This window comes from Athene cunicularia (assembly GCF_003259725.1).
Source record: "Athene cunicularia isolate RWA chromosome 5 unlocalized genomic scaffold, athCun1 chr5_part2, whole genome shotgun sequence".
NCBI classification, from domain to species: domain Eukaryota; kingdom Metazoa; phylum Chordata; class Aves; order Strigiformes; family Strigidae; genus Athene; species Athene cunicularia.
In genome coordinates, this window is record NW_020799102.1 from 1,430,520 (window position 1) to 1,443,092 (window position 12,573).

At 59.0% G+C, this 12,573-nt stretch overlaps 2 protein-coding genes across 3 annotated transcripts in view; one reads left to right on the top strand and one right to left on the bottom strand.

The window, feature by feature from the left end:
• Positions 1-2,066, top strand: part of IGHMBP2 (immunoglobulin mu DNA binding protein 2) — a 41,123-nt gene extending 39,057 nt beyond the window's left edge. Inside the window, exon 15 of the mRNA XM_026850434.1 lies at positions 192-2,066. Coding sequence (XP_026706235.1) covers positions 192-389 — 198 coding nt within the window. The 3' untranslated portion in view covers positions 390-2,066. The remainder of the gene's footprint in view (positions 1-191) is intronic.
• Positions 2,067-2,695: 629 nt separating this feature from the next.
• SYT12 (synaptotagmin 12) lies at positions 2,696-12,468 on the bottom strand. Of its 2 annotated transcripts, none has more exons than XM_026850573.1 (8): positions 12,238-12,468; positions 9,537-9,601; positions 7,854-8,047; positions 7,136-7,528; positions 4,802-5,017; positions 4,604-4,724; positions 4,240-4,373; positions 2,696-3,610 (listed from the first exon to the last, which is right to left on the bottom strand). In XM_026850573.1, the coding sequence occupies exons 2-8, from the start codon at positions 9,571-9,573 to the stop codon at positions 3,437-3,439; spliced, it is 1,269 nt and encodes a 422-aa protein (XP_026706374.1). In that variant the 5' UTR covers positions 9,574-9,601; positions 12,238-12,468; the 3' UTR covers positions 2,696-3,436. The 2 variants fall into 2 exon arrangements, with proteins under 2 accessions (XP_026706374.1, XP_026706375.1); XM_026850574.1 differs by lacking the exon at positions 12,238-12,468 and adding an exon at positions 9,841-9,885.
• Positions 12,469-12,573: the final 105 nt, after the last annotated feature.

Here is a 12,573-nt window from a genome sequence, read left to right on the forward strand (position 1 = left end):
ACAGATTCCAGGAGAAAGATTATATTTTGGTTTTTGTTAGAGGAGCAGTAAATAAATAGGAAATGGTGTCAGGGGGTGCAAAGCAGGTAGAAGAGGAATCGAAGGCTCTGAAATAAAATCACCTGATTCCCCCATAGGCGATGGCTGCCCCGTTTGCCGGCTACCAGCAGTGTCCGTTCTCTCCCCACCAGGTTCACGGCTGCGGGGCCAAGGCCAAGGCCCACGCACGGCAGAGGATCAGCAGGGAGGGGGTTCTCTACCCTGGGAGCGGCTCCAAAGACAAGTCCCTGGACCCGGCCAGGAGAGCCCAGCTCCAGCGGCGCCTGGACAAGAAGCTCAACGAACTGACCAGCCAGAGAAAGAGCAAAAAGAGAGACAAGGAGAAGTGATGAAGGACCCGAATGCTGCTTTTTTAACCTTGAAGTCACAGGTCAGGCTCCATAAACCAAAGATGCTATTAAAGCTCCAGGGCTGTGCTGAGCCCACAAGGAACACGGGTGATCTGGGTTTGGGTGGTGGACACCTTGGAGCAGGAGTGCCTAAATAAAGAGGGGCTGGGCCCCCCTAAACTGCAGAGCTGGAAGACAGAGAGCAGCTTTGCTGGTCCCCCTTATCCTTGCTGCTGAAGGCATGGAGGGGCCCAGAGAGGCTGGGAATGCCAGCAGATGGGCACTGGAACACCTAAAGCAGTTGGCTGCTGCTGGGACATTTTTCCTTGCTACAGTAAAAAGATAAATGTGTGTGAGCAAGAACATGAGAGGAGCTGAAAAGAGGAGGAGGCTTTCCTCAGGGGAGGGTGACTAAGGAAGCGGGTGCCTCCAGCTCCCTTCTCCCACTCCAGCACCCCTCCCAGCCCTGCTCGGAGCGAGGGCAGCTGGCGTGTCCATGCAGCAGATTGCAGGGGCTGTGACGTAGCCCAGCACGTTTCTGTCTCTTCCCAAGTGCTAGATGAGGTGGCTAAGAATCAGATTTTCCCCCAGACTTCAGTCCGTGTTCATCCCGGCTATGAACACCTTTCAAAAAAAACCTCTTCAGCAAACCTCATCCTTCCAAAACACCCTTTGCAGCCCCAGTCGTGGGCCAGCCCGGCCTGTGCCTGTCTCAGCTCCGAGCAGCGCTTGGCTCGTGCCCTGGCCCTGCGGCAGGGATGGCACCAGCTGGCACAGCAGCAGATGGGACACGGGGGCTTGGGGAGGGGAAGGTGAGGAGGGAGAGCCGGAGCATGGGAGAAGAAAATCTGCGCGTCGGTGAGCGGTGCTGGGCGTACACAGGGCAAAGAGCCAGAGCAGCGCCTGTGTCAGGGGGACATGCCACAGAGAAATCACAGCCTTGTCCCAAAGTGAAGGTCAGGCAGGGAAGAGGGATAAGCAGAAAGGAAAATTGCTGCCAGCTGGGGGTACCACAACCATGTTATCTTTATTCAGGAATAAATGGCTCATTCACACTTTTTTTCCACCCCCTCTGCTCAAATCATTCAAGCACCCACCTCGCTGCCCATCCTGCCCCCGTAGCACCAGCTTTCTGGCAAACAGCCCCAAACGCCCCCAAATCCTGGGTTCCTGCTGACATCCTGCAGGCAGAGCCCAGCTGGGCCCCAGGGCAGCATCTGCCCACCAACCCTTGCTGTGGGGGACAGCTGTTGGCCCCCCAGAACCCCCAAACCTTACCCAAGGGCTGGTTATGAGCAGGCAGGATCCAGGCTTTTCCCCTCCCTTCCCCTGAAACAGGAGCTGAGCTTAAAAATTATGAAATTAGGGGTCTCTTGTGTCTGCCTTCGGTCACAGGGCCAAGACGTTCCTCTCAGTGCTCCAAGTTTGGATAAAACAAGCGAGTTTGGGGATAAGCAAGTCAAAGGGCAACGCCAGGACTGTGCTTGTACGAAAGAACCCCCAGACATGAGATTTGTGTCAGAAGTGGAGGAATTTGCTGTGGGGTTGTAAGCAACCCCAAGGGTTAGTTTAGCTGGAAGAGGGCCAGGTGGGGGGGGGAAAAGCCAACCCCGATTGTGTTGGACCTTTAGAGGATCACAGCCTGGTACTGACCTCAAACACAAGAAAGCTGGAAAACCCAAACCACTTGTCAAGTCCAGAGATAGCTCTGCAGGCAGCAGAGAGCTGGGCAGAGAGGGGCTGGGCAGCAGAAGGAGGACTTGGGGGCATTGGTGGGTGGAAAGCTGCCTGTGAGCCAGCAATGTGAGCTGGCAGCCCAGAAAGCCACCCCTGTGCTGGGCTGCACCCAGAGCAGTGTGGGCAGCAGGGTGAGGGGGGGATTCTCCCCCTCTGCCCCGCTCTTGGGAGACCCCCCTGCAGTGCTGGGTCCAGCTCTGGGGGCACCAACAGCAGAAGGACACGGACCTGCTCGAGTGGGGCCAGAGGAGGCCACGAAGATGCTTGGGGGGGCTGGATCCCCTCCTCTGTGAGGACAGGCTGAGAGAGTTGGGGGTTCAGCTGGAGAAGAGAAGGCTCTGGGGAGACCTTAGAGCAGCCTCCCAGGACTGAAAGGGGCTACAGGAAAGGGGGGGAGGGACAAGACAAGGGGTAATGGGTTTAAACTGACAGAGGGGAGATTTAGATGAGATCTAAGGAAGAAATTCTTCCCTGTGAGGGGGTGAGGCCCTGGCACAGGCTGCCCAGAGAAGCTGTGGCTGCCCCCTCCCTGGAAGGGTTCAAGGCCAGGTTGGATGGGGCTTTGGGCAACCGGGGCTAGTGGAAGGTGTCCCTGTGTGGGGCAGGGGGTGGCACTGGATGGGCTTTAATGTCCCTTCCAGCCCAAACCAGTCTGTGATTCTGTGACACAACAATCACTTTTTCCACTGTTCTTTCTCCCTTTTTCCATTCTCACTGGAAATGTTTCAGCCCCGGTGCAGCTCACCAAAATAGCTCACCAAAATCCCTCCAAAAACCAACAGAAAAACCACATGCGCCGAGAGAAACCGCATGGGGCTGGCACTTTATCAACCCCCTCCCCATTTACCCCCCCCCGTCAACCAAAAACCACCTTCCAAAGAAATCCACCCCCTCCCCAAGAGCCCTTGGGGCCCACATTCAAGGGCACCACCGATTCGGGGGGGCTGCCGGGGAGCTTGGGGGAGCCCGGCTGGTGGCCAGGCAGTGCTTTGGGGAGGTTGTTGGTGGTTTTGGTCCAGTTGAAGGGAGGGCTCCTTTCACAGCGAGTCTGTCGGCAGCCCCCAGCGCATGCGGGGGTGATGTGGGGGAGGGCAGAGACGCAGCTGCCGAGTTGCTCCATCCTCCGAGTGGCGAGTTGTCCTGCCCGAGGAGCGCCGGCAGCTCTGCCTCGGCACCACCCGGTCACTGCCCAGCTGCCAACACCATGTCGTGGCATCCCCTGGCCAGGCAGAGCCCCCCTCCTCTGCCCACAGAGCCGGTGTCGGGGCGCGGGGCCGCGAGGGCACAACAGGCCCCCCCCCGGCAGCATCCTAGTTCCGCCGGAGCGGGTGCCACATGGAGACGGGCTTCCTCAGCGTGGCCAGCATCTGGTTCCAGTGCGTGATGCCCATCCCGCTGGCTGCCGGGCCGATGAGGACGTGGCCCGTGTTGTCGGCGTGGCCGTCCTCGCCACACTCAGCCACCGTCACCCGCAGGGACAGGTCCTGGGGGGAGCGCGAGGCTGTCACGAGGGCCTGGCACCGAGCGGCCACTGCACTGGTAGTGCTGCCCCCCCATATCCGTACCCCCGCGCCCTCCCTGACCAGACTTACGCAGACAGACATACCCTCAGTCCTCACCCGTACATAACGTCCCCTGTATCCCCCACCCCATAAATACATGCCCACCAAAACATTTGTACGTGCCCCGTATATACACGTCCCTCTACACCTCCATTCATAAACCCCCGCCACTTGCCAACCCTACATGCTCCTCCCCAGGCACAGCCACACCCTGTACGTGTGTATATATGTATATACATCCTCCCATGCCCCCACCAGACTGACACCACCCCTCTACTTTCTCCACATCCCCCAAACCCCTCCGCACCCATCCGCATACACAACCACACCCTACACATCTACATCCCCCTACATCCCCCCACCCACCTGTACATGCTCCCCTCGACAGTCATACCCCATCCGTGCCACCACCACCACGCTACGTCCCCCCAAACCCTACATGCACATGTACGGCCGCACCCCACAGCTCCTACCAGCCCCCCAGCACAGGGATTTGGGGACTGAGGGATGTGTCCCCCTCCCCCCTGCCTTCCCCCCAGGCTGGGACCCACCTGGAGCACGATGGCCGGCACCGAGAAGATCATGGCCTCGTTGAAGACAGGGTTGGTGTCGTCCCGCTTCACTGCTGTCTTTTTCTTGCTGATCTTCCTCCCGTCCTGCAGCAGGTACACCTTGACGAAGGGATCTGCTCAGGGCCGGGGAAGAGAAAAGCCCCAGGGTCAGCCACATGTGTTCCCTGCGGCAGGGAAAAAGAGGAGGAAGCCGTCCCTGGCCAGCCTTCCCGGTTGGGTCCAGCCCCAGTGGGACCCGCTCCAGTAAACACCCACATGGCACGGTGGGATGAACTGGGAGAAAGGCCCCTCCAGCCCACAGGAGACCCAGGGACCCCCATGCCCACCCGCACCCCCCTCTCACCTGCAGTCCCTTTGCCGTTGGTCCACACGAGGTTCTTGGCCTTGACCACCACCACCGTCAGGCGCTCGGCCGTGGGCAGGTAGCTCAGGGAGAGCAGGATCTCCCCCACAGTGTCCACCGCCTGCAGGACACAACGGCCCATCAACACCCCCCCAAAAAAGCCTGGGTGGGAAACAGAGCCCCCCCCACCCCACTCACCTTGTTCAGGTCCTGCAGATAGAGCCAAGCGTTGAAGGGACGCACGGCCAGGTCCAGGTCGGAGAGCTTGAGCTCGGCCACGCCGGTGCTGACGTTCCTCTCGTCCTCGTCGATGCCAAAGACGGAGAAGCGGAGGCTGTTCTCCTCCAGCGCCGCCGGGTCCAGCGGGATGGAGAAGCGCTCGTCGAAGGCCACGGCGTAGGCGCTCCGCTGAATCTGCCACAGGGGAGACAGGGTGGGGGGAAATTGCCTTGACACCCACCAGGTTTTGGGGTCACATCCCACATTGCCCCCCTTTCTCTGGTGGGAATGCCTGGGGGGTCCAAGCCTTGATGGGGACAGAGGTTATTTCCCACCTGACTCCAGCAGCTGCTCAGTGACCAGGGTAGAAAGCAGGGGCTGTGACACACCATGTTGCCTATTAATTCTTTTAATTAAACATTTCAGGTCAATCTGGTGCTCTCAGATGCAAGAGCCCTGTGAACTCGGTGGCGTGGCTGACTCGGCCACTCCCAGCTACAGGATTTGGCTGAGGGGGTGCAACCCCCAGCCCCTCTCCAAGGCAGAGCCAACGGGCTTTGCAGCCCCCAAACGTGCCAAATGGGGACAAGGCTTTCTGCCAGACGTCTCTGTCATGTCCCTTGGAGCAAATGCAGCAGCAGCTCCCTGGGTCCCATCCTGCAGGGTGCTGGTCACTACCCGCTCCCAGAGCACTGGTTGGGGGGAACCTGCTCTGAAATCATCACTTAAAGACTTTTTTCCTCCTACTCCAGCCCTTTTCTTTTGGCACCCACGGTACCCAGCACAGATTGGGGGGTTGTGCTGGAGGGAGGCCTGGTGCTCCCGAGGGATGAGAACCCGCAGCCCTGATGGTGTGGGGCGAAGTGGAGCCCACAGCTCCCACTGCCCACCCAGAGCCGGCTGCGGTGCTGGAAGAGGGATCCCGCTGTGGGACTGGGGGGCTCAGCCCTCACCTCACCACGCTGCAGCCCCCGGATGCCCGTGCAGCCCTGGGGAGATGGCTCATCTCATCCCAGGGACTCTGCTCCGAGCCGTGCTCCCTCCCAGGGGTGAAGGGCATGAAGCAGCTGCGAGGTGGCGCCTCCCATCCCTCCCCTCGCCCAGTGGGCCCATGTGGTCCCACCCGATACCACCGACCTCCAGCAGCCCAGGGGGGTCAACGTGCTTCTATGGGAAAGCAGATTTACAGCTGCTTTCTGGCCCTGATGGCTGCCTAGCTGCAGCAGACAGTATATTTTGGGATCTCTGGATGAAAGGTACAACAGAAATCTTAGCTGCTATTTAAAAAAAAAAAAACACCAAAAGCCATAAGTACTGTAAAGCATTAAAGGAAAAGAACCAAATGTGTCTTTATGACTTGTCTCAGGACAGCAAAAGAGGGCAAATAGCGCTGGTGAATTATAAATAATGATGCTAAATAATAAATATCTCCAGAGCATAAATAAAGAGCCTGATCTTCAGATGGAGAAATGATCTTAAAAGGGCACTGTGGAAATATTTCCAAGGCAGTGGTTTTGTGCTCGCTGGATCGGCACCTCCCCCCCCAGCAAGGCTTCCGCAGTGGGATGAAGCTTTCTGCGCCTTTCTGGAATATCTTGATCAAATCAAACTGGCTGACCCTGAGCGTCACGAAAAGCAGTTGCTGAAAGAAACCTGAGGCTCCTGCTTTCTGAAAGCAGCTTTTAGGCACTTTGAAAAGGAGGTTTTGCCCCAAATCCACCCCTGGTTCTGGCCCTGCTGGTGCAGCCACCCAGACCTTCAGCCACCGCGTCCCACGCGGGGAGGGAAAGCGGCACGGCTGCCACGGAGCGGAGGGGCGGTGGTGGGGCACCATGCTCGGGCATCGTTAGGGCAAAGCAAGTGTGTGGGGACACAGCAGAACGAGCCCCAAATGCTGCCTCCCCCCAGATCCCACCCCAGGCCACATCCTCCACTTTCTGCAGCATTCCTGGCCCCCGGAGCAGGGAAGGTTGAACAGAAAAACACACCGCAAGCCAGGCTCGGAGACAAAGTCATCACACATCCCAGTCAAGAGGGAGAAATTTCTGCCTCTGCTGGGTCTCTGATACACAAACCCCCCAGGACCCCCCTGTACCACAGAATGCTGAACCCCCCCAAGCAGGGCTCCAAAAATCCTGTGCCAATGCCCCCAGCCCCAGCACGTCTGGATCTCCCTCCTGCTGAGGCCCCGTCGCTGCGTCGGGGGGGTTGGCCAAGGATGCTGTGACTCAAAAGCAAAGGCTGCAGCGGGTGCCCAGCGAACAATGCCACGTCCCCGCGAGGTTCTCATGCAAAGAGCTGCTCACGGCTCACCCGGGAGATGCCGACGATCTGCTCGGCTGGGAGCAGGCTGATGCGCATGAAGCAGGACTCGAAGCGAGCATCCTCCTTCTCCAGCAGGTCCTTGCCCTGCAGCAGTGTCACGTGCAAGGTGGCTGCCTTCCCGTCGTACTCCATGGACACCTCCACCTGCCCCACCGTGAAATCCTGCCCGAAGTTGTTCCCGATGGAGGAGATGGAGCTGAGGGAGTCAGCTGAGATGGATTTCTTCAAGGGGCCATATGAGGCCAGGCCCAGGTCTTTGCTCATCAGCTCCAGGCTCCCCAGCTCATTAATGCTCTCGAAGGTGTCATCCGCCCGCAGGCTGGTCTTTCGGGGGGGTGAGGTCTTATCCAGGGTCCTCTGTGAGCCCGGGGCCATCCCTCGCTGCGAACAGGGAAAGGAAAAGCAGGCGATGCAATCCCATCCCTTTGCCTGGAGCCGGGGACAGCTGGGACTTACCGGCACCTTTTTGGATGCCTTACAGCCCCCGCCTGGCCTCAAGCTGCCGCGGCAGCAGCCCTGCACCTCCTGCAGCTCCCAGGCCGCGCTGAGCAGCTCCATGCCGATCCCCCCAAGCTCTCCAGCAGCACCAGGCCACTGCCCACAGCTCCCCCCCGCCCCGAGGGGTCACCGCTGATATTTCTGCCCCTCCAGCAGCTTTGTGTGTTGCAGAGGGAAAGGAGGCGAGCCAAGCTTCCCACCCTTTTACCTTGTGTTTGACGTCGGAATATGCCGCCCCGTACTTCTGCTCCAGGTACCGGTAGTCGTAGTTGGGGAAGGGGGAAGGTGCCGGGTAGCTGCCAGAGCGCCAGAGCTTCCAGAGGTTGACAGCAGCCACCCCCAGCAGCACCAAGGCACCGGTGGCATAGATGCCGATCTCCCACCGTGGCGGGCTCGTGGCGACTGTGAGGGGACAAGAGGCACCATGAGCCAGCCCTGGGGCAGAGGCTTCATCCTCGGCTGCCTCCACGCCAAAAACTCAGCTCTAAGCTGTGAGGATGGGATCGGCCGAGTGGGTGGGTGGATAAACCGCAGGGTCTCACTTGGGCATGTTGCAAATGGCGTCAGGCAGCGGCTTTGCAAGCCAAGAAACCACAGTGCTGGCACTTTGTTTTCCTGGGAGGCAAAGGGCACGTGGATTTTTGTCCCGTTCCCCAGCAAACAAGGAGAATAGGAGAATTGCTGCATTGCCCCGGGGTGCTGGGGGGGCCCCCTCACCGGCTGCGGATCCATCCCACTCACCGAGGTGCTCAGTGCACGCCTGCATCACCCCTTCCACCGCAGGGAAACCCTCGCTGCTGACAGGTTTCCCACGGGCTGGGAATGCCAATAAAATCCAGAAATTGGGGGGGGGGGCGGGGAACAACAGATGAAAAGCTTTTGGAAACGGGAAAAACCCCACAACTGCTGCTGCTGTGACCCAGAGAGGAGAAAGACCAGGCTTGCGGCTGCAAAGCAGGGAGGACACGGCAGCCCCGTGATGGTACACTGAGCAGTTGTTGCTGCATTGCACCAGCCTCCATCACACCAGCGACTGAACCAACACCAATCACTCAGTGTAACACAAAAAAAAGGGGAAGAAAAAAAAAAAAAAGCAGCAGCTTTCTCATTACAGAGCACTGCCGGGGAGTCCTCCCGCGTCACACCGCGATGCTCCCTCCTTCAGCAGCAGCTTCAGAGCCAGAAAAAGCCCAGGGCAGCTGCCTCCCACAGCACACCCGGGCGGAGGGACACGCCGCCGCTCCCCCCGGCCTCCTGGGCAGGAGCTGGCGAAGGGACGTGGCGAAGGGAACCCGTTATTCGCGCCTGAACGGCCCAATTCGGACCCCACCGGAGGGCCACGAACAGCCCAGAGGGATCTCAGGGGGGTAACGCCTCGGGGTAGGAGCCAAATCCTGCTCCCTCCAGCCTCACCCCAGCCCCTTCAGCTCTGCAAAGGGCCGTGACTTCCCCCACACCACCTTGGCGAAGGATGCTGGGGGAAGCGCTGCAGCTTTCTAGGGCTCCCCTGCACGGCGAGGCCTTCGGTGCCATCCAGCTCCGCGGAGCTCACACGCTCCTGCTGCAGCCGAGGGGCAAAACTGGGGCAAAAGAACCCTTTACTGGCTCCTGCTTCTGAATAACCCCAGGGACAAAGCCCAGCTGAGCGGGAAACCCACTTCCTACTCACACCTGCCCATTTTCTAGGGTGAGTGGCTACCGATGGAAAGCTTGGGGCTTTAGAGGGTTGTACCCTTCCGTGAGGAAACTCAAACCCGTGCGCAGGTGACACCGGGGGCTCCTCCTGCCGAAGGCAGCGAGGATCAGCAATCCCTCCCGAGAGCAGCTCAGCGAACAAGCCCTGGGCAGCTCTGCCCCCAGAGCCCCTCCCCGGGGCTGGCTCAGTACTCACCGCTTGCGCGGTACCTGCTGACGTGCCCGTGGTCCATGGCCAACGCTCCCCGCTAGCGGGACAGCCTGCAATGCCGAGACAGTCAGTCAGGAGAGGGGCAAAAAATTTTAAAAGCTGTCTTTCCATTATTTTTTTTTTTTTTTAGCAGGCATGCTGACCAGCTTCTCCCCCTTCATCCCTCCTGGGCTTGGCTCCTCTTCCAGGCACAGAACAAACGTGTGCTGAAGCACCTCAGGCACTAACAGAGGAGCTAAAGGGGCTGCAAACCCCACGGGAAGCAGGAGAGCAGAGCCGCAGGATTTACCTCGGGAGAACTCAACGGGGGACATTTGCAATCGCTCTTCGCGTGGACGTCTGCCCTCCGGGAGCCCTTTAAGCTTTCCCGCAGCAGGGGAGCTCCAGCGCCTTCCTCCCCGAAGGGGTTTTCCCAGGCCGGCTCTATGCAAGATCCACCCTGGGCGTACGGCGGCCGCTGGCCCGAGCGAACCCCGCGAAGGCACCGCGCGATGCCAAGGGGATCTGCCGCGCCAGGGTGATTCCCGCTGCGCAAAAGGGGGTTTGGGAAACCCGGCCAGCTCCCAGCAAGAGAATCCATTTCGAACCGCGCCAGCTCCCCTCGCTCCCTGCCAGGAGGTCACAGAGCACGGACCCCGCAGACTGCAGCCCCTGAGGCCCAACCCCACCTTCAGCTCCACACTTCAACCCTCCCCTCCCCGGACCCCCCCCAAACCCTCTCCACAACTCACACAGCCCCAGACCCGCCTGGCATGCAGAGGAAGAGCTGGATCACCCTCGGGTGGGGGGTCACCCAGTATTTGGGTGCCACCTTCCAGCTCGTTTCAGACACCCACCGGTTCAGGCACTGTGGGAGTGATCAACCCCCCAAACCATCCAGGCCTGGATTTTAACAGGTCAAGGTGGAAACTGCTGTGCGTTATAGCATAAAGTATCAGTCATGCTGGCCTGACCCGGCTGGGGGACCCCACCGCAAGGGCCACCCTCGGGACAACAGCGGGGGGGGTTGGTTCTAAACATAACTGAGTTGTTAACCCAAAACACCAGCAAGGCTGGGACAGGGCTGGACGTGCCCATCTCCTCCCCCAACCTCCCTCCTCAAGCATAAACCTCTGTGTGCAGTGGCTAAACACTCGGTAATATCTTGGCTGAGAACGGGCTAAACTCATATACAGACTAAACTCAGCTTAAGGGACACTTTGCTGTTTAATGCTGGAAATCCGCACCAACATCTTAATAGCACAATCCGATGGAAATTTACCCAAAACAGCCTCATTTTATGTCTCGAAAAACTGTTGTGCCTAAGAGGCTCCCTTTCTTCCAAAGTTTCCTGGTGGCTTTTTTAAATATGAAAATCCAGAAGTTTTCAGGACCAACTTTCTCTGCCGAAGGGCAAACATCCCTTCTAAAACCTCTCCATTTCTTTCCAATTTTCCATTTCTTTCAATGCTTTTTCCCCCAAAACATCTCTTTCTCATGAGCTCTAAGCAGCAACTTGAGCAGATTTCCAAGGCATCACCCAGAGACACAAACTGACTGCAGCTTTCAGCTCAAATTCAATTAGGTGGCATTTCCTTATTAGCAAAACAATATCAGCCTTTCCTGAGTGAACCAACAAAGTGCAGGGTGCTTGGGGAAGGGATTTATTGCATTTTATGTCGTCCCCTCAACCTGCCTTTCAAATCCCTTCCTGGGAAATCAAATTCAAGGGATTGGGAGGAGACAAGCACCACGCTCCGGCAACACAGGGACGGCTGCTCCTTCCCACTGCTGAGGGACAAGGCAGCTTCGTTTGCCTGGAGAACTGCTGCAGAGCTCGGGACACCTTTTACTGCTTGGGGAGTGATAAAGTGTCTTGATGCGGGGAGAGAAACAGCACGTGTCCCCTCTGGAAGTAGGGGGGGCGTCCCCCCAGGCTTAGGGGGGGTGTTTTGGGACCATGACAGGCCAGGGCATGAAACAGCTCACACAGAAACCCCAGTTGCTGGTCCCAGAGCACCTGGACCGACACAGGTATGGCCCCATACCACGCAGACACACCACACACACACACACCCCCCGAGCATGCTGCAGCCCCCAAACGTCCCAATCTGAGTTGTAAAGCGCAGCAGTGATCTCCCAGTTCACCCTTTCCTTCCTGCCCTAACCCAGACACCATTGCCTGGCTTCACCAGGCACATGAGACCAGACTAAACTCATCTCAGTGCTGAGCTGGGCCCTCCAGCAGCACCCCTCCTCTCCTCCAGCACCAGCCCCACTGCTTGCACCCACCCCGGGCTCTGGGCAAGGCTTTTCCACCCTCCTCTGTCCCTCTCCTGCCCATGGGGGAAGCCCCATCTGGCCGTAAGCCCCAAGGCAGAAAAGTAAGATCAAATTTGTCAAAAAAAAAAAAAAAAAAAAAAAAAAAAAACACAAAGGTTTGGGCTCTGCCCCTTGTTCCTGCTCACCCCAGACTCGCTGGCCTCTTGCCCTCCCCATCCCACCACTGGAGCCGCAGAGACGAAGCAGCCGCTGTCCCGGCAGACCTACACCTCGGGAACAAGCCGGGCACCAATCCCACCTGATTTACACCCAAAGACGGGGACCCTGCACCACCCTGCGCCGGCCACGGGGCTCGGCACGGCAAGCGCCGGCTTCGCAAGCAGCTGGAGCCTGGATCCCTCCCAAGGCCTATTGCTGTATTTACCTGGGCAGGTAAAAATCACCGCGGGCAGGAAAAAAAAATAATCTTTGGGGCTCCGCGTAGAAGAGCGGGGACCCTCCCTGCGGCCTCCGGCGTTCGCTGAGCACCAGCAGCAGCAGCAGCGCGGCTGCTCCCCGGCCGTCCCCGAGAGGGGGGAAGAAATGCAGCAATTCCCGAGCTAGCCCGAGTGAGGGGAGTCTCGGGGATCTGGCCCCGCGCTCCCCACAGCCCCCCGCGGGTTCCTGGCTCCGGAAAGCCCCCGGCAGCGATGGGGGACAGGCTGCGGGGGCTCCGCTGCGGGCCTGGGGCCGGCTGCCGGGCTCCGCTCCCCAGCGCGGC

What these genes read in the sequence shown, in the direction of transcription:
- SYT12 (XM_026850573.1), bottom strand. Translation starts at nt 9,573, where the DNA reads ATGGACCACGGGCACGTCAGCAGGTACCGCGCAAGCG. An exon ending in ATTCCGACGTCAAACACAAG is followed by an intron (nt 7,529 to 7,853) that starts GTAAAAGGGTGG and finishes CCCTGTTCGCAG; the next exon opens with CGAGGGATGGCCCCGGGCTC. An exon ending in CAACGGCAAAGGGACTGCAG is followed by an intron (nt 4,374 to 4,603) that starts GTGAGAGGGGGG and finishes GGCCCTGAGCAG; the next exon opens with ATCCCTTCGTCAAGGTGTAC.